The sequence below is a fragment of the Cynocephalus volans genome, chromosome 6 (assembly GCF_027409185.1).
Source record: "Cynocephalus volans isolate mCynVol1 chromosome 6, mCynVol1.pri, whole genome shotgun sequence".
Lineage (NCBI taxonomy): Eukaryota > Metazoa > Chordata > Mammalia > Dermoptera > Cynocephalidae > Cynocephalus > Cynocephalus volans.
In genome coordinates this window covers 90,147,574-90,169,223 of record NC_084465.1, presented here as the reverse complement: position 1 = coordinate 90,169,223, position 21,650 = coordinate 90,147,574, and the positions used below count along the sequence as shown (strand labels likewise).

General features: G+C 37.6%; 1 protein-coding gene across 1 annotated transcript in view; it reads left to right on the top strand.

Moving 5' to 3' along the window:
* The window catches only part of HIBADH (3-hydroxyisobutyrate dehydrogenase), a 109,452-nt gene that overhangs the window by 7,241 nt on the left and 80,561 nt on the right, over positions 1-21,650 (top strand). The window contains exons 2-4 of the mRNA XM_063100396.1: positions 3,610-3,770; positions 16,401-16,510; positions 19,132-19,253. Coding sequence (XP_062956466.1) covers positions 3,610-3,770; positions 16,401-16,510; positions 19,132-19,253 — 393 coding nt within the window. The remainder of the gene's footprint in view (positions 1-3,609; positions 3,771-16,400; positions 16,511-19,131; positions 19,254-21,650) is intronic.

Sequence of the window (21,650 nt, the reverse complement as noted above, 5' to 3'; positions counted from 1 at the left end):
CCTCTCATTTGGGGACTCCAATTACATATGTATAGAGCTGGTTGAAGTTGTCTCAGCTCATTAATGCTCTTTTCATTTAAATCTTTTTTTCTTTTTCTGTTTTATTTTGGATAGTTTCTATTGCTATATCATCAAGGTTATTAATCTTTTCTTCTGTAGTGTCTATTCTGCTGTTAATATTCCAGTGTAATTTTCATCTCACATTATAGATTTCATCCCAAGAAATCCAATTTGGATTTTTAAAAGTATATTTTTGGAATATGTAGACTGTAGTTATAATTTTTAATGTCTTCATCTAATTCTAACATTTGAGTCAGTTCAGGGTTGGTTTTATTTTCTTTTTGACTTCTAAATGTACATGTTCCCTTTGGCTTTGAAGAGGTTCAACCTTTGAGTTTCAGCCTATTTATTCTCATTTGGTGATTTTGTTAACTCCAACAATTTTAATTCTGTCTTTGAAACAGATGGTTGCCAAATATCTCTTTTCTCTCTTGTCTCTGAAACCTTGGTTATAATATTTCTAATAGTCCATTGGACATCTTTCAGCTCATTGACAAGCTCATTGTTACCCTGTTTAAAACTGAGCCAACTCTTCTTGATTTCTCCACTTAGGTTATTGACCTTACTATTCTCTTGCTGTCATTTTTGACGTTTCCCTTATTGTAGCCCATAATCCAGTCTATTGTTACATCCTTTTTACTTGTGTGTCTTTGAAATATTTTTCATACCTGTCTTTTCTCATGGCTACTATTCTTTATTAACTTTGACTTTGTTATGGACTGAATGTTTATGTCCCCCCCATTCATATGTTGATATTCTAATCTCCAATATGATGGTATTTTGAGGTGGGACTTTGGGGTGGAAATTAGGTCATGAGGGTAGAGCCCACATGAATGGGATTAATGTCCTTATATGAAGAAACATGAGAGCTTGTCCTCTCTTTCTGCTCTCTGCCATGTGAGGATACAATGAGAAAATGGCCATCTGCAAACCAGAAAATGGGCCTTACCAGACACCAGATCTGGTGGCACCTTGATTTTGTACTTCCTGGCTTCCAGAACTGTGAGAAATAAATGTTTGTTGTTTAAGACACCCAGTCTATGATATATTTGTTATAGGAGCCTGAATTAAGACAGATCTAGAGTGTTACTGTCATTTTTATATTGGTCCTCTTGCCTGCAGGCTCTTTTTTCAATTCACTCATTGTACATTGCTGCCTTGTTTCTATTCCTGAAGCGCAAGTCTGATCATGTCATTTCTCTTGCCCAACTTTTCAATAACTACCTTTTGCCTACAAAATACAATACAGATTGTTTAGCATGCTTCCACATTATGGTCACATTATTGCTTTCATTCTTAATCTCCTACTGTTTTGTTTTCTTTGTGCGTATTCTAGGAAGAATGGAGGGCAGTATCACACAGTGGTTACAGCTGAGGAATTCAGCGTCTAGACTGGCTGGATTTGTATCTTGGCTTTACAACCTAATAAAGGATCGGGCATTTGACTTAAACTCATTATGTATGCATCAGGGTTCTCAGCTGAAAGATGAGCTTAATGACAGTGTATGATGACAGTGATATTTAAAAAGGTGCTTAGTACAGTGTCTGGTATGTAGTAAGACTGCCATAAATATTAACCATTATTATTATTTTTTATTTCTTCTTGGCTTTCCTGGTTCCCTGCATGTACTTGAGTTCCTTTTCCTACATGGAGTTCCCTTTCTTCCTACCTTTCTGTCCATTTGAAATCCTGCCTATCCTAGAAATACCCAGGTCAATGCTGTCTTCAGGTTCCTAAACCATGAATTCTCCTATTGTATCAGCATTGTTTTTTTATACTTTATCCTTAACTGTTTTGTATTAGTGTTTGTATATATAGTTTATTTCCTCTTGGATTTTTAAGCTTGTTGAAGGCAAGGACTGTATTCCCTTTGTGTCTTCTATGGCATCTGTTTGTTGAATGTGTGAATGAATTTTGGTTCTACCGTACCATACTTATTGTTTAACCTAGAGTGAGTTGCATATTAAATAAATTGCCTTTAAATTACAATTTTCCTAGTTTCTAATGTTTTTAGATTGTTAAATTTTACCTTTCCAGCCTGAGCACAGTTGTGGTGCTACATTTTCTCTCAGGCTATTACTGTTTGCTTATGAGCGTTAGAGTTCTCTTACAAAATATACTTCTCATTCTGTTTAATATCAAAATAAAAGTTCAGTTACATGTCATTTCTCTGTCATTGAATCCGTTGTGGGTCAGAAAGTCAGACAAAGGATTCCTTTTATAACCAGTGTATTAAACTTAGCATTGGTAAGATGATGTACAGGAATGACACCTAATATTGAATGGAAGCATTAGGGTTAATCATCAAGTTAAAAGGAATTAAATATGCTTCTAACCCAAGAAGACCTCTGTTTCTTAAGCATTAGAGCTTCAAATAATTTGCTTTTAGGAAATCTCATTACATTCAGATTAAGTTCAGGGAAGAGCAGGGATCAATTAGTTGAGAGGACTTGAAACTTAAAGGGGTGACTATGACTAGTTGTTGCACTAAACAGTTTAAAAACTGGAGTCCTTGAAAGAAAAAGGAAAAATAAAGCCAGGAAGTGAAAGGGCGAGTGGAATTATTTCTCTTTCTTCCCTCACTAGATTGTGAACTTTTTGAAGGCAGGGATTGTATCTTGCTTGTGTTCATCTCTGAGCTCTGTCATAGTAATTCATGCAGTGAGTGTTGAGTGGAGTTCTAAATCTAGAGACTGAGAAATTGAATCTAATGTCATTTCCATGGTAATGCAAAGCCCCCTCACTCTGTAAAGCATTGAATTTACTCTGTAAAGTATTGAATTACGTGCCCCCAATGTGAGTTCAAAAAGCCTTTCTTGAGAAAGAAAAAATAGAACCTGTATATGGTTTTTAGGGACAATTTTTTTCTTTTTAATAAACGGAAATTCCTCTTTTCTGAATGTGCGGAGGTGTTAGACCAAGGTCCTGATACTGTTACCCTTGTCATTTAAAGCCTATGGAAGCATCCTTCTTCCCTCCTCTAGGACCACGTTTATAAACTGGTGACTTTTAGTTGAAATATAATCTCTTGGGTTTAACATTTTGTTAAAGTGGTTTTTTTTATACCATTGGAAGGGTTGGTTTCTATAATTGTGGGACTGGAAAGGTGAAAAGCTTTTCCATTCTTGGACCTGGTCCAAGATATAGGTCTTATTGAATACTTTCAGTTTTTTATACACATTATTAAAAGAGATCATATAGATATGTGAGAATCTAGAGTATTTCACATAATAGGTAAAGTATATAATAGGTGTTTTATAAAAATATTATTGAGCTTATTGTTAAAAATGGTAAAGGCATGTTATAAAGGTAGAAAATAGGAGAGATTGCTTCAAATTTTATGACTGTTTCCTGGAGAACAAATTAAAATGTTAGTCTGCCTGCACATCGTTGCTATCTTTAAATGTGATTAGGTTATGAGTTTAAAACTAGCCTTTTAAAAGTTTATTTTATAGAAAACATCTAAATAACAATTGACTTAACATTTTTTATTATAAATATTCACTCAATATTATTTGTCCCTATTGAAAGTAATGTATTGAAATCAGTATGTTCTAGGTCAATGGCTTCTAAGACTCCAGTTGGATTCATTGGACTGGGCAACATGGGGAATCCAATGGCAAAAAATCTCATGAAACATGGCTATCCACTCATTATTTATGATGTGTTCCCTGATGCATGCAAAGAGTTTCAAGATGCAGGTGAACAGGTAAGGCCTTTTCTTTAGGTTTGTTTTAGATTTTGATGTTTAAAAAATGAACATACACTCAAATAGTGACAGCTCCATAGAGAGAAATAAAGTTGTAAACCTAATTTATTGTTAATTTTATTTCTTTGTAATGTATATGTATATATCTAACATTTATTCAACATCAAGATGTGCAACAAAGGAGAGCTCCCATCATTTACTCAGAGGGGGTCTTTCTTTGGCAGGTGACTTGGAGCATTCCCAGGTTTGGTCAGAGGGCCTTGCTTTGGCTCTGTATCAGTTTTCTGAGAGGGTAACTTCCCTGATTATGCTGTTAAAGCAGTTAGTTTCATAGAAATATCCTCCTGTGTTACTGAAAAGCTCAATTGTCTTGGAACAGGAATAGGCTTAGAGATATAAAGCTTAGCTTGAGTCCCAGCTCAAATCCTCGACATGCTGTCTTACTGGGGACAAGTTACTTCATGTCAGCTGGTTTCCTCATCTGTAAAATGTGAATGATGACAACTTGTGTTATTAGATTGTGGAGCTCCAATGAGAGAATATATGTGAATATACTTTGTAAATATTGTATGGCAGCACTTTGTGAATAAATATTAGTTATTGGCCATAAACCAGGAGACAGCCTAAAAACACTGTTTGCTATAATAAGGGGTTGAGTTATGACTAATCGCTAATGTTTTGTTCTTAGGCTGTCATTCATGTTTCAAGACGTTTGGGATGAGAGTTTGTTGTGTCGGATGATAGCATCTGCTGGTTAAGTCTTGTATTGTTAGTATCTGTTAAACTTTATTAGTAACTCAGATCAGAGGAGACCATGTATTAGTGTTTTAATTTGGAGTTTTGTATTTTTTAGATATGAGGGAAATATTTCTTGTACAAGTTACAGAGTGGTAACTAAGGGTGGAATGTGATCCCAGAACTGGGAGAATACTAAAAAATTCCTGAGCAATGTAGAAAAAGGTGAGAGAAAAAATAAAATCAATCAGTCAACCTTTGGATAGTAGTTATTGAGAAGTGCAGTGTGTAGGTGAAAAACATAACTTAGAGGCCATTTGCAGGATTTGATATCCTGTATCTCCTTCCCTTCCATGGTTTGTGTGCCATAGTTATATGAGGATGTGAGTATGATTTTGCAACTTTTCAGGGCAGTGTTGTGGTTGCTTATGCCTATACAGTATCTGAATACTGACACTATTCCTAGTCCAGCAGGTTTATAGTTGACCTTAATTTACTTAGGAACTTAGTAGTCTTGTTGGAGAGATTTGATCAGTTCTTTGTTTTAGTAGAGAATCTGGGAAAGGTGGCCTTTTACTGTCTTCAGAAATGGTAAGCAGTTCAAGTTGATATTCACTGTGGGATAAATCAATTGGTAGTTATTTTGAGTAGTTGGATATTACTTTTTGGGATAACATATCTGTTTGATGTTGGCACTTCACAGTGGTTTATATATTTGTTTGTAGGAGTAATACTGGTGCTCAGTCTCTTAACAGAGGGAATATCTTCAATTAAATACAGAATTTAACCAAAGAGTGAAGTAGGAATTGAGTGGAGACTGTTTACCTTGGACCAGCAAATCAAAGGCTAATTGCCTTTCAAATTATTACCAATGCCGTTACTCTTTGCTCTATGCCAGTAGCACTTATAGCTTGCTTATGGAACAATTGAAATGATCATCACTGCTTTGTGAATCTCTTTTTTTCTTCCCAGATTTCCAGAGCTTTCTGATGCTTTGCCAGAATTATCTCATACCCTGATGTTCACCCCTTGTATCTCTATTCCCCGACAATACTCTTATTTCTTTAGTGTTGCTAATTTTAGGTAGGTGTGAAGGAAGGCTGCCTTAATAAGGGTTATTCTTCAGTGAAGAAGATACTTACATTTTAAAGGGGAGAGAAAAAGAAGCTAATATTAACTAGGCACCTACTATGGGTCAGGTCTTTGACTTTGGAGCTTTCGCTCTTTTGATTATATCATACATAGTCACTAATTAGTGAAATGAATGTGTGAGACATTTTTGAGGGTATTCATAGTGTCTTCCTTGATGACTCTGAGATGTGGCTACTTGTCATCTGTTTATAAACTAGACTACTGGAGAATAAAATGTCTAGGTTCTTTCTGGATCAGTACTGTCAAGCCACTGATCATCTGTCCCTCCCCTCCCCATCTCTCTTTAATGTGTGGTCTGTACTCATGGAGTTTGTTGGAATTGAATAATAATTATCCATTATAATGAGTTGTTTAGTGGGTATACAGTGGGTTGAATAGTGGCCCCCAAAAAGATGGTCTATGAACCCTTAGAAGAAAACATAGGGGTAAATCTTCATGACTTTGGATTTGGCAAGGGATTCTTAGATATGACACCACCAAGAGTATGAGCAACAAAATTGAAAATAGATAAATTTGACTTTATCAAAATTAAAAACTTTTGTGTTCTGAAGAACACCATCTAGAAAGCAAACAGTCCATAGAATGGGATAAAATATTTACAAATTATTTATCTGATAAGGGACTTACATTTAGAATATATAAAGAAGTCTTACAACACAAACATAAAAAGACAATTAAATGGGCAAAGGATCTGAATAGACATTTTGCCAAGGAAGATATACAAATGCCAGTAAACACATGAAAAGATGCTCAAAGTCATTAGTCATCAGAGGAATGCATTTAAAACCATGAGATGTGCTCACTGTGATGGCTAGAATAAAAAGTCAGATATCAACAAGTGTTGATGAAGATGTGGAGAAACTGGAACCCTCAGACACTGCTGGTGGGAATAGAAAATGGTATAGCCACTTTGGAAAAAGAGTCTGGCAGTTCCTCAAACAATTAAACATGGAGTTATGATGTGACCCAGCAATTCTACTACTAGGTATGTACTGAAGACAAATGAAAACATGTATCCACATAGAAACTTGAGTACAGCAGCATTATTCATAATAGCCAAAAGGTGGAAACAATCCAAATGTCCATCAGCAGATAAATGAATAAACAAAATGTGTTATATTCATACAATGGAATATTCAACAATAAAAAGTAATGAAGTGCTGACATTTGCTACAACATGGATGAACCTTAAAAACATGCTAAGTGAAAGAAGGCATTCAGAGAAGACCACACACTATACAATTCCACTCATATGAAAGTCTGGAATAAGGAAATCTATATAGGGATAGAAAGTAGATTAGTGGTTACATAGTTCTGGGGAGGAGGGGAAGTTGGACGATAGAGGAGTGATAGCTAATGGATATGGGGTTTCTTTTTGAAAAGGTTCTAAAATTGACTGTTGTGATAGTTGCACTTATCTGTGAATATACTAAAAGCCATTAAATTATACACTTTAAATGGGCAAATTGTATGGTATGTGAATTATATCTCAATAGCTACTGGAAATAAAAGATATGTTTGTGTCTTAACCCCTAGTACCTGTGAATGTGACCTTTTTGGCAACAGGGTTTTTGAAGATGTAAATCAATTAAGGATCTTGAGATGAGATCATCCTGGATTTAGGCACTAAATCTGATAACAAGGGTCCGTATAAGAGACAAAAAAAAAAGGGGGGGGGAAGACACAGAGATACTAGGAAAGGCCGTGTGAAGATGGAGGCAGACATTAGAGTTATGCTGCTACAAGCCATGGATCGCCAGGAGCCACCAGAAGCTGGAAGAGGCAAGGGAGGATCCTCCCCTAGAGCCCTTGGAGGGAGCATGGCCCTGCCAACACCTTGATTTCAGACTTCTGACCTCCAGAGCTATGAGGGAATAAATATCTGTTGTTTTAAGCCACTGTGCTTGTAGTAATTTGTTGCGGCAACCATGGAAAACTAATACAGCAAGCACAGTATTGGGAATCTACAAAATGCATGGGTTTGGAATCTGCCTTCACCACTTTATATCTGTGCAATCTTGGGCAAGTTTTTTAGTGTCTCTATACCTCAGTTCCGTCATGTGTGAAATAAGGATGGTAATCATACAGTTTTCATAGTGTCGTTATGCGGATTATGGGAGTTATATATGTAAAAAGCTTGAAGTAGTATTTGGCACATAGTAAATACTACATGTCAGTGTTAACTGTTAATTAGTTTTCTATAAGCCTTAGTTTCACTTCTGCTGTACATAGCTGTTATTCTTTTTCTAATGCTCTCCATTCAAATGACAGTGTCAGAGTCTCCTCCCTTTATTGTGAAGAAAAGTTGCTTTTTACTGCTCTGATCACTAGGGGTTAAGGCTACTGTAGATTGATTGACTTAGCAAAATGGGATAGAACCTTTATTAAGTCACTAATTTAACAGATGTTTCTTGAGTACTTCCTATGTGCTAGACACTAGGGAATATAGCTCAGAACAGAAGTGTCTCAATCCTTGCCTTTGGGGACAAGGCATCCCATCATGAAATGAGAACATTTGTTGATAAATGACTTATGTTGGCAACTTGGAAAATGTTTTGAACAGTGGCAGTGTGATTAGAACAAGTATGATTTCCAAAGAGCACTACTTTAAAAAGTAGCATTAATTTGGATGAATATGTTGTAGTATATTAAAATGTCAATGTTATTATAGCTATTTAGTTTTTGAAAATGTTGGATAAAAGATAAAATGAGTTTCATTCTACTACTGTTAAGCAAAGACATGACTTGGGATGAGATGGAAAAATATATGTGAAAATCTTGAAACTTTTTGCCATTGTGCACAATAGTGTCCTGAAGGGAGTAAAGGCTAAAACATTTGGGGTATGTTTGAGTTGACTCATACATTTTAAGGACAGGGACTCACTCCCTGCCCCTCCCCCCCGTTACTATAGTTACTATTTCACTTGAAACTGATGAGGTGACAGCCAAAGAAAACAGAAGTCTCCCACCCCCTGCCGGAGATTGCAGAAAGGCTGGCTAGTTGATTTCTAATGTTGACTGTGCTTTCAGTGAGAGATTTAAAGGGAGGAAGAAGTACCAAAATAGAGACACCTAGTCCAAGAAGCAGTTAACTCAATCTACAGATTCTTAGAAGTCTCCTTGAAGAAGTGCTTTTTCTTTGAAAAGCAAAAACTGGAAAGTTATTGTTTCATGTAATGGAAGAGTTTGGGGAGTGGTCTGACTTCAGGCAGAGCTGAATTTGGCTGCGCAGATGTAATCAGATTCCTTTCTCTCTCTCTCTGGGCTCTGCTTTTCTCAGGCAGGCTCCTTCCTCCCCTTAAGTTGCAAGATGGCCATCTGCAGTTCCAGGTGAAGAAGCGCTTTAAAATGTTGGGACCCTGCAGGCTTTTCTTCAAGCTGTAAATAGTAGTAAAAAATACTACATGAGTTATTAAAGACATAATGACTGTATTTAATCAGCTTATTTATGCCTTTAATCATTAGTCTATTCTGATAGGGCATTTATAATGGGTTAAATTTATTTGAGGTCATTTCCATAAAAAATATGGGCATCTCTTAGATCCCCATACCTGCCACCTGCCAAATACACAAAAAGTAGGCATTTGTACTTCAGTATCCTTTTATTACATCCTTGTTTCTGTTGGAAACTTAGATGCATTTCATTTCAGATTTTAGCATTTTTCCTAAGGATGTGACTGATAATAATTATTAGGCCTCTGTATATTAGAAATCATGAATCAATAAATTGTGAATATAGTGGTTTAATTAAAAACATAGACCCTGGAACCAGACTGCTTGGGCTCAAATCTCACTCAGCTCTGCCATGGGCTAGCTGTGTGACTTCAGACAGATTATTTAACCTCTCTCTGCTTAAGTTTCCTCTTCTTATAAAATGGGGGTACTAATAGTACCTTCCTCATGGTCCTAGAGAACCTCGCACATAGAAAGTGCTATTACTGCTGCAACTATTCTGTTGTTATTATTGTATCTATACCATATGTTGGGAAAATAGAATAGTTTGGTCAGGCTTCCTCGCCTCGGGGCAGGTTGGGGGTGGTGCAGTGCATTCTTGGTAATCAAATTGTGTGCGTGTGGGTGGAGTTAGTGCATATGTGTGGGTCCGTGACCTTGGCTGGCGTCTGCCTTGGTTGGCATCTGCCTTGGCTAGCATCTGTCTTGGGCAGGTAAAAGAGCCTGACAATTGGCCCAGTCAGCAGGATTATGGGCAGATAAAAGACAGTTGGCGCAGTCTGCGACAGGATTCTTAGCAGGTACAAGAGCTGAAAACCCTTGGAAGAAGGAGGAAATGTGGCTATGTTTGAATATGTTGTGCCCTATGGCCACCTTCCTATTGATCTGGTTGCTGCACACTGTATTGCAAGGCAGCACAGACCAGCCACTACAATGGAAAGGGGGAGGAAATGGCTGTCCTTGAGCATGTGATGCCTGGTGGCCACTTTTCTGCTGACCAGAGCCTGGCTGCTGCTCATGATGCTGCAAACTGATTGAGATTTGTGTAGAAAGCAGAGTCGTTGGAAGCACAGATGAATGGCCTGGAGGACAATGTGCAGTGACTGGCCACTCCTGCCTCTCATACCAGGGAAGACGACCAACCCAGTGGTGAGTTGGGGAAAACCGTGCGTCTCCAGGCATGACCTGTTGTGCATGAGAAATTGAGACAATAAAGCAGCAGAAACAGGGAGAGCCTCTGACTGCTGCAACTGTGGGACCTAGGGGTGGATGGTGTAATGTGCACTGGAGATGATATAGTAAACACATGTTGCGTTTGTTTGAAGGCAAGAGGCTCGGAGGGTGCCACTTGAACCCAGTGGCTCCATGGGTGCTGTATAAACCCGAGAAAGCAGATGGCCATATAAACCTGAGGAAAGAGTGCCACATGCAGATAGGCAGATGACCCAAGGATGGGTGCCCCTGCAGAATTTCAAGTATGTTTTCACCTGGTGAAAAGGTGGAAAAGTTAGCCTCCATTATATGTGCCTGTCTCTGTGGCAGTGGTTACAGAATAGCTGCAGATATGCACAGGGGCAGGGCAGCCACTACTTGATGGACTGAATGAATGCAGCTGTGGGCGAATGCTGCAAAACTGCACAAGACTGAGTGAATAGCTGGTGCAAGCCGATTCTGATTGGTGCAAGCCGATCCTGAATTACTGATTCAAGTAATTCAGGAACTTGGTCAGTGAGGCAGCTAGATGCTAAGAGCCGAGACAGTGGGAGAAAAGCCCTAAAGGCATTTGAGAAGTCTGAAAGGGTGCCCCACCCATCATAGGCCCTGAGGCCTAGGAGAACTGAGTTGTCCCAGAGGACAGACCTGGGGCACTGCTGCCCTTGGCAAATTGCTCCCTGCATCCCAGCCGCTTTGGCTGGGGCAATCCTGCCTCAGCACCTCCAAAGAGCAAAAGCTGAAAACCTTGGTGGCATTCACGTTGTGTTGGGTTTGCTGGCAGCAGTGTGTGAGAGCAGTGGAGGCATGGCAGCTTCCACCTAGATTTCAGAAGATGTATGAGAAAGCCGGGGGACTCAGGCAGAGACCTGCTCCAGGGGTGGAGCTGCTGTGGAGGTCATCTATAGAGCAATGTGGAGCAGAAAAGTAGGGTTGGAGCCCCCACAGATGAGCTCCTACTGAGGAAATGTCTAGTGGAGCCAGGATGGCAGGACTGCCACCAGGAGCCCCAAACTGTGGGGCTGCTGGCATGTGCAATGCCAGCCTGGAAAAGCTGTAGGCACCAGGGCAGCTCAATGGGCTGCACTTGGCGGAGCTGTAGAAGCAAGGTTGCCCTATGCTTTAGGGGTCCAGGTGCCCCAGTGTGCTTAATGTTTGCCCTGTTTGGGTCTTGGATTTATTTGGGGCCTGTTTTGCCTTTCTATTCCTCCCTTCTGGAATGGTAATGTGTTCCCAATGTCTGTCCCACTGTATCTTGGAAGTGTAAACTTGTTTTTGACTCTTTACAGGTTCACGGCTGAAAGGACTTTTACTTTTAGTCTCAGATGAGACTTTGGACTTTTGAGTTCGTGCTGCAACAAGCTAAAGACTTTTGGGACTGGGATGGAATGTGTAATATGTAAATGTAAGGATCATTTATCCTTGCTAAGGGAACATAGAGGAAGATTCTGAACACGTAGATTGTATGGTGAGGGACCCTGAAGGGGTGGATTGTTGGGAAAATAGAATAGTTTGGTCAGATGCCCTTGCCTCAGGGCAGGTTCAGGGTGGTGCCGTGCATTCTTGATAAGAAAATTGTGTGTGTGGGTAGAGTTTGTGTGCATGCACAGAGCCATGACCTTGGCTGGCATCTGCCTTGGGCATCCGCCTGCGTGGCCATGCTCTCCAACCTACGGCTTCCAAGGGCCTATTTGCCGGTTACCTAGCTCATAGACCAGCATGTGAGGGGTCTGGTGACCCAGCCTGGCGTGTGAGGGGTCTGGGGACCCAACCTGGCATGCGAGGGGTCTGGGGACCCAGCCTGGCGTGTGAAGGGTTTGTGACCCAATCTGGACAACGGGCTTGAAGGGTCTGTGAGCTCCAGACCCAGCCTTAGCTCGACAATTAGCCCAGTTGGCAGGATTACGGGCAGGTAAAAGAGCCCAACAATTGGCCCAGTCAGCAGGATTACAGGCAGATAAAAGAGCTCGACACCATATTTCTCTAAAATCTTTACTCCCCAACACCATGCATACAAACACACCACTGTCTCAGCAGATTTACTGAGTCCAGAGTGCTTTGGAAGAGAATTATAGACATATTTTTAAATGAAAGAATGGTGATAAAAATTAAAACCAAACCAGTAGATAAAGTGATTTGACAGTATTTCTGTTTAAGAATCTGTTCTGCACTGTCCCCTCAATCCCACTTTTATATTGTTAAGCCTTAGCATCAAAGGCATGTGACTTGTGCTTCAATTTCATTGTCTAGGATTTTCCTTAGAGATGCTGCTGATCTGTGCCAAAAGTCTGGGATGTATGCACCGTTTCTGTGTGAGTTTTCTGCTTGAACTAGGCTTAATTAGATTCTCTTTTCTTTTGTTTTCTCTTCAAAAAGTTGGAAACCATTTTGTTATTCCTGGGTTATAAGGTTAAGTAAAACTCTTGGGATCTAATCTGGCATTGACTCAGGCCTTGTTAAATGAGAACTTTAAAAACCTCTTGCTGAGTAGGCTCCATCATTTTTGACCAAATGTTTCAAGATGTAGGCACAAATTGTTTTTGTCAGTTTTTCAAGTGTAGTGTAATGGTGTGCTTTTCTACTTGGAAAGATTAAAAAACAGAGGAGTGGCAAGTTTAACAAGATCACGTTCATCTCCTTTGTAAGTTTCTGTTACACATCTGGCTTACTTGGAAGCAAAGCTGAACTTGACTTATGTGACTATTTTGTCTATGAGAGATAGCAAGATTTTTCTCTTTATGTAAGCCAACTAGGTAACAGTTGTTTCCTTCCAATGGCTATGTGAAAAGGAGATACAGTTCCTTCAGATTACTCTTGGCCCTGCTCCCTCTTCCCCTCCAGCACAGCGGATTTTGTCTTCAATCTATCCTGTCTTCTTTATTTTACACACCTGCCATTGATGCATATTAGCATACAGGTGAGTCAGAGTTAAAAGAGAAATTGGCTGCAAGAATTCTTAAAGACTTTAGCTATTGTGATATACATGGGAACCAATCTCCTGTAGTCAACACTGAAATAATGGAAAAGTAGAGTCATCTTAATTCATAATAGTATAAGCATGAGGCAATTGAATTAGCAGGAGATCTGTCTGGAACAGCCTCGGTAATCAGAGCAGAGCCACGGCCCAGAATTAGCCAGGCCAGTGACTGTCCACAGATGTGGAGGTGTCAAAGACTTGTATAGTTCGAGTTCTGCTGATAAAGTCCATTTGTACTGAGTCATTGTAGGTGCTTCCGATCCCATCAGCCTTTTTTCACAGGGGTCTTACCTTCCTAGAACTTAAGGTTACTAAATATGAAAAACATCTCTGCCTAAGTTTCCTTTCTACTTTGGAGATAGAAACCTTTAAAGATAACCTTTAAAATCACTATTCTTATTTTGTACATTTGGAAACTGAAGCCAGAGAGGTTAAGTGATTTGCACAAAATCACACATGGCTTCTTGGCTGAGCTGCAGTTAAACCTGAGTCTCTGGCTTCCCAAATTAGTGTTCCTTCACTGATCCATGCTGTCTTTACTTATCCATTCAATTAGCAAATGTAATTGAGGGGACTCTAATTAGTTTGGCTCCTAAAGGCTTTTGTGGTTAGTGTCAGACTGGCAACATGTTTTTTTTACCCCAGCTTTTGAGTTGTGTCCAAATTTTGTCAGTCAGTTATTTCAGAGTCTTGAAGTCATCACATTGATGGCAAGATTGTTTGAATGTCTGTCTGTCTAATAAACATGCCTTCGTAGTGCAAATTAGAGACTGTTATTATGATGTTCTGAATGTATGTAGTCATTAGCTTTAGAGTGGTTATGGCTAGTACAGTGGTAACATTCCAGCTATCACTATCATTGTGTGTTTTTTCTTGGCCTGTGAGCTTTGCCATTACTTTCCCATATAATTGAAGGGTTAGCAGTACTCTGGCAACCCAACCATCCCAAGAAGCAGATGCAAGGGATGCAGGGGGCTGATTGGCCACTCTGTGCACTTGGCAGTTGCATGAACTGGCACCACCAGTTGATGGGCATGAGAAGCTTGGAGGTGAGCTAATCTCAGGTCTGTTAGCTAATTGTTGACATCCTTCAGGGCACCTCTCAAGGAGTATGTAGATGGCATTGAATTTCTTTTAATGGAGAAGAACTCTTAATTCCTAAGAGGAAGTCTGAAATGTACTCTTAGGCCTCAGGGCTTACTGATGTCCCTAGATCTAGAGAGATGGAGCTGCAGTAGAAGGAAAGGCAAGAAGGAATTGCTTTACAGTGCATTTACTTCATTAGAGTAGGGATGTGAAAATGGGGTTCTGTAAGTAGCCCATATTCTTGATATAGTCCAGGAGTAGAGAATTATGACTCCTACAACATTTTCTCTTTTTATCACCTTGTTTTATATTCAGCTGTATTTTTCTTGAGTAAACTTGAATTGTTTGCCAGGAAATAGTTACCTCTTTGAATCTCAATATTTATTTGGGTGTACGAAAGGTTTCCGTGTAACTTAAGTGTTTTTTTGTAATTTGATGGAAATTGTTTTTCATTTTCATTATTTGTGGCAAATCCCTATTATATGTAAAAATATACATATTGAATGTACCTCACTGTAGGCTGTGAAATGCTGCATTGTCTTTAGAATGAAACCTTGAAAGAGAGAATTTTTGTTTGTTTTAGAGTCTGAATTTTATAATATCATTTCCTACCCTGTTAATATGCAGTGTGCTAGGATACTTGACTGTCTGACATTTTAAAGAATGACTTATGAAATTGCTTTATGTTAAAACTGCATTTACCCAGAATTTGATTTAGAATGTGATAGTCTCTTGTGGAAAATTGAAATGTAATTACTTCTAGCTAATAATATTTAGATTACACTCTGTTTTTGGCTTCCCATTCTTTCACTTTCACCAGATGCACATAGAAGGTAAAAAGCAAATGTGATGTAAACTTCCACCACATGAAAATCAGAGGCATTCCCATTCCTAAGATGCTTACATGCCACTTCACGTTTTCTAGTAGAAAAATCAATTGTTGTATATGTAGTATACTTAGAAATATGTCAGTTTTTACATATGTAAATAGTTATGGAGAGAAATCTTCAGTTATCTGCCTGATAGTCCTTTGTCTTTTTTTAAATGAAGAGAGAAAAGGCTTCAGAGACGCTTTTGTGATAATTGGGATGATGGATTCTTTCTATTAAAGGAGAGTTTGAGTTAAGGAGTGAGCCTCTGGTGGCTTCTGACCTCTTTGGTTGCCAACTGGCAAGGTATATCAAGGTGTATATGTGAAAGAGAGCCAGAGCTGGGGTAGTGGGGAGAGTGAAAGGCACACACATGTGCACACACACACACACACACACACACACACACACACACACACACACACACACACACACACACACACACACACACACAGGATGGACAGAGCCACTTTCCTTTACAGTATGATTATGGTCATTATCAAAGCAGAAATGAGGGTTGAGAGAGCGCCTTGATGTCTCTCTTGAACACTGTGTATTGTTTCTGCATGCATGCTGGTAGCTCACACTATCAGCCTTCCTGGTGGTACTCAGAGTCACTGTGGAGAATGCTCATGCCTCTGTCCTGACCTTTTCTTTTCTGAAACTGGCTTTTTTTTTTTTTTTTTTGCTTGAAAATAGAGACCGGATGATGATGATGGTAGGGGCTTGAGATTTTGCTAGGAGATTTTGCTGCTCACCAGCTCACTAGTGAATCCTATGGTTGGGCTGCCAGCTCTGTTGTACTAGAATGTTTTTCCCAGTCAATGCATATATACCAAAAAGTATGCTGTTTAAGAATCCAGGTTGAAGGAACAATGAGCAGTGTTTGTTCCCAGGACAGTTTGGTTTTGCCCTTTTCCCCTCACACTTTTAAAAATAAACAGATTTGATTCCACAGAAACTGCATCCATATGTGTATGAGGAATGGACCCTTTATTTTAGGCAGTAGCTTTTTTTTTTTTTTTTGTCGTTTGGAAACAAGGATTAGTTTTTAAGCACTGTCATTGTTATAGGCATGCATAAAAAATGTGCTCTGGAAACTTTCATTTTAATTTAAATAATGCACCTTTGCAATTTTTTTTAAAGGTAGTGTCTTCCCCAGCAGATGTAGCTGAAAAAGCTGACAGAATTATTACAATGTTGCCCACCACTATCAATACAATAGAAGCTTATTCTGGAGCAAATGGAATTCTAAAGTATGTATTTCTCAACTGTGGATATTTTCTTCTTGTAATAGTTCATGAATTTCACATTTGTTACAACTTTTAGTAAATTACAGTTATATTTGTTAAACTTGTCCATACTGTTTTCTTATTTCATAAAGTGAATAGTGTGGTTTCTTTCTCATTGTAAAGGTTTATTTTTTTTACTGAAGTCAAATATGTGACTTTTGGGAATAAGATTTTTTTGCTTCTGTTTCTTTTCCTTAACTCTTCCATCAAACTTATCCTTTCATTGGTAACATGTTTAAAAGACTTTTAAAGCTTGCATTTTAAACTGTACAGCTATAAAAAGCATAATTTTCTTATGGCTTATAGAAATTCAGAAAAAGGTTTCTATGAAAAATCAAACATTGGAAAGAACACCATTATTTAACATTTTATTATTAATAAAAAGTTATGGTATGTTCTTTGGGTTAGTACATCTGTAGTAAGAACTTTGGGAAGTTGGAATTAAAGGTTAGCAGTAGCTCTTTAAATAAAATATAATTTAGGGTTTCCTTGTCAGTGCCTATCTTCCCTGGCTTAGAACTTTTTGGTTAATTGCTGCTTATTGCCAAACCCTTGTGGTTCTGTGAGGATGACAGTGGTTGAATTCCCAACTTAGATTTCTGGTCTTACTGGTTCCTATTCCTAACTTATTTTGTTGTTGAATTTCGTCAAAGATCTAGAACCAACTGGTAGGCCCTATAGATACATGAAGGGCTAAAAGGAAGTGTTTGATTTCAGGAAACTGTAATACACGAAACTTGAGGTTTTTGGAGATTGAATTGCTTTGGAAAACTAACAAACTTGGAAGCAAAAGACACTTGGATATTAGACAGAAAACTGATAAGATAAATGTTTAGATTTCAGGGAAGGTTGAAAGACACTCATTTTGGATGGAGCCCTCAAGCCCACAGTGTGTGTGGTCCTGAGGCATCCTAGCTCTCTCATTACCTAGGCTGTTTCAGTTAGGACCCTATTTTCCCTCTCAAATGCTGCTAAAAACTTGTGTGGAAACATAACCCTACATTTATTAATATCCTTTACTAAGGAATATGGCAGCTGGCTACCAGAACAATTTTGTCTGGGGAATGCTTTGAAAGAATTTGGCTTTACATTGAACTGTAATTTGTTTCTTGTGGGTGGTTCTACATTTTTTTCTGGGTCAGGATCATTTCACCATACCCAGTGCATGTGTAATTATTGAGATGATTTCCCATTTGTTTAAAGACTTAAGATCTTGAAAATATCATGATCACAGAAGACTGATAAACTTAATTCTGTGTGTGTGTGTGTGTGTGTGTGTGTGTGTGTGTGTGTGTGTGTGTGTGTGTGTGTGTGTGTGTGTGTGTGTGTGTGTGTGTGTGTGTGTGTGTGTGTGTGTGTTTATCTGCAGGGATCGAACCCTGGACCTTGGTGTTATCAACATTATGCTCTATCTAACCAACTGAGCTCACCTGCCAGCCTAATATTCTTAATATTTAAGTTACATGAAGTGAAACGTACGCACTGAGATGATGTCTAATCGAGTATATTATTTCTCTTCTGTGGAATATATCCAAGCATTGCATTTGAGCTTGAACAATGTATATGTCTGAAATTGTTGTTTGAACTATTTCGTTTGCTATTTTTTTCTATAGAAAGGTTTTATTTACTTTTCTTTTTAGTAGTTTTTGTCAATGATTTTTCTGTTTCTCCTTCACTTATCTATATTTATTCAGTTCTGATTTTTTCAGTCATGATTCTGTGTCCTCTGGGTTAGTATATCAGTAGTAAGAACTTTGGGGAGTTTGAATTAAAGGTTAGCCATAACCCTTTAAATAAATTATAATTTAGGTCAGAGTGTCCTAGCCAGTGAAGATATAGATAGTAAGCGAACTATGTAGGTATAATTCTGTACTTACAGTACAAACAAAAATGTTTTACTGTAAGAATACCATTTGAATATTGATGTAAAATGTGATATATGAAGAGACTGCTTCTCCCTTTACCAATGTATGTATATAAACTTATATTTAAAGAACAAAAAGACTTGGTGAGATTTCTACATTAATTCCTATATTTTCTTTCTACCAGTTTGATACATTATTTTGTCTTTAAAAAGTTGCGGTTATAAAAGAATATGCCATCCTGAAGCAAATGGCTAGATTTCAATTGCTTACATTTATTCTACCGAGTGGAAATGATATGGATACATGAAATTCGCAATATAGCTTGTTAAAGACAAATAAATTAAGACCCAACTACTTTACAAACAAAAATCTAAATCCTGTCAAATACAGGACTAAGGTTAATAAGTTCAATTACATGTTAGCTTCACCTATTATGAAGTATTATGGTTAGTGTGTACTTCACCTGAAACCAGAATTTATAGCATGTAGTTTATTAGATTTTTTTTTGTTCATTTGAGAGAGTTTGGGTTTACTTTGAACTATAATTGATTTGAAAATGAATGAGATTTTTGAACCAGTTCTAACTAATAGTGATTTAAATACTAAACAAAAGACTTCCTGGATATCTGGCAGCTTTTAGCAGATTCTGATTCTATAGGTAGTTGCATGGAATGTTTATTCAGAGTGGTAAACAATAAATATTTTTATTTATTTACTTAGAAAAGTGAAGAAAGGCTCATTATTAATAGATTCCAGTACTATTGATCCTGCAGTTTCAAAAGAATTGGCCAAAGAAGTTGAGAAAATGGGAGCAGTTTTCATGGATGCCCCTGTTTCTGGTGGTAAGTGGTAGCTAAAATATATGTGCACCTATTTATGTTTGTCAAAAAATAGCAATATGGTTTTGTGGTACCCAAGATACCAGTTGTTTTCAGATCTGTTACGGAATTCTCACTCTCTCACTAAAAAACAAAACAAAACAAAACTGACGTTATTTAGTACTCTCAAGATATGTTACTGGTTCTAATTCAGATAAAAGGATGTCACAACTTTGAAGAGTTGTTAATTTTTGGTCCAGTTATTGTGGATAGGGATAGATCAATCAGTTCCTAGATAATTTAACTTTTTAGAACTAATTCAAGAAATGATTAGCTTGAATAATCCTTTAACTTAAAGAAACTGAGGAAGTGGTAAAAAAGAAAAAAATAATTTCACAAGGGAAACAATTAGGCCTGGATGATTTTATAGATGAGTGTTACTAGAATTTCAAGGAGCACATTATATAAATTTTGTACAAACTTTTCTAGACTATAGAAAAAGAGGAAGTACTTCCCAACTCATTCTACAAGACCTGTGTAACTCTGGTACTTAAACCAAACAGAATCATTACGAGAGAGAAAAATTGTATATAGGTCTATTTCAGTTATGAATATAAAACTAAAAACTTTAAAAAAGTATGTTAGCAAACTAAGTCCAACCACGTATTAAAAGAGATCAAACACGCAACCAAATTTGGTTTAGCTGATATATGCAGAGATGGCTTAATGTTAGAGAATCTGTAAATATAATTAACATACTTAAAAGTCATGTGATCATGTTAATAAGAGGAGGAGACCCACTAATGAAATTCTAAAAATTTAGTATTGTATTGAATATTAATAGCATGTATCTGGGTATTTTGGAATGACAGGATTGTAAGTATGATTTTCTGTAATTTTTAAATTTTCCACAATTACTGTGTAATCAAAATTACTGTGGGCATATATATTTATATATATATTTGTAGCAGTATAGCAGTAGGTAGCATAATGGGAATTTGATTCCAATTATATTAAACTTGATTGTGAGCTTTGGAATTCAAAAATAAAATATAATTTAGATTGGTTTCTATTTTTTCAAAAAGAATTTAATGATCTTGTTGTAAAAGTGTGTTATATCCCAAACCATTTTTGAGTATAGGTGGAAGAATAAATAACTATTAGCTCTTCTAATTGTTATATTGAATTGGTTAAATAGGATAAAGATTTACAGTGTGGTATAGGTACTTTGATCATAAAATACTAAGAAGCATAAAATACTAATAAGTTTGGTGTTCTTGTGGCTTTTTATAGGGTAGAATTAATAAACTGAAAAGTTCTTTCTTTGAGTGGTTCTATAATTGAATTTGGTATAATACTTAGGATCTCGCTGTTGATTGATCTTCTTTTGCTTCAGAAAGAGCCTGAAATTATCATTTGATAATGAAGAATATGGATTTGATTTTTAAAAGTTATTTTAACTTTTAAAACTCAGTCTTGTGAGAGACCTTTGAAATTACTCTTTTGTTCTTTTTGAGCTGTTTTTAAACCCTGGTTTGTAGTTTCAGGGTGCAAAAATGCTAATATAACTGCGAATACATCTGAATCTGCACTATATTATAGATTGAAAGCTTTGTGTGGGGATAGTTTGTGATAACTAATTGGTTGACACATGATCATTATGAGATTAACCATTATATAGTAGCAGCTTATTTATATTGGTATTCTCATAGTTATTATTTTTTTATGTTTAATATGATGGGTTAAAAATGGCTCCTAAGCTGGCCAGTTAGCTCAGTTGGTTAGAGCGTGATGTTATAACATCAAGGTCAAGGGTTTGGATCCCTATACCGGCCAGCTGCCAAAAAAAAAAAAAGGCTTTACTTTATTAGTTAAAAGAAAATAGAGGAAACCTCCTGTATATTAAATAGGCTTGTTTAAAAATCATTATATTTTAAGTAAATAAAAGGGATGTAGAAAAGCATGGCTTAGATACCCAAGGTGGCCCACAATTTTATAGAAAGTTCTGTATACATCAGTCTTGAAATGTGGAATATTTGAGATCATTTGAACAAAACCTTAAAAATTACCCCCCTTCTGGGACTAGACACACCCCACAACCAGGCATATTGCCAGTGCCAAGGAGCATACCAAAAACAGCACCTCCGTGTGGGTGGCCCACCGCAGCCTCCACAATAACCATGGCTGCCGTGAAAGTGACTAGATACCACAACCACCATGCAAATGGTCCGCCAACTACTGGAGTGCATTGAGACAAGGTCTGAGTCACCAGCAGAGATAAAGAAAAGAAGAGGATGTCTCTTTCCACAAAGCCCATTTCAGAGTGACAGAAGCAGCATCTGCTCTATGATAATATTGGGGGACCTGATCACATCTCTCAGCATTGGACAGATCATCTAGGCAACAAATTAACAGAGTAAC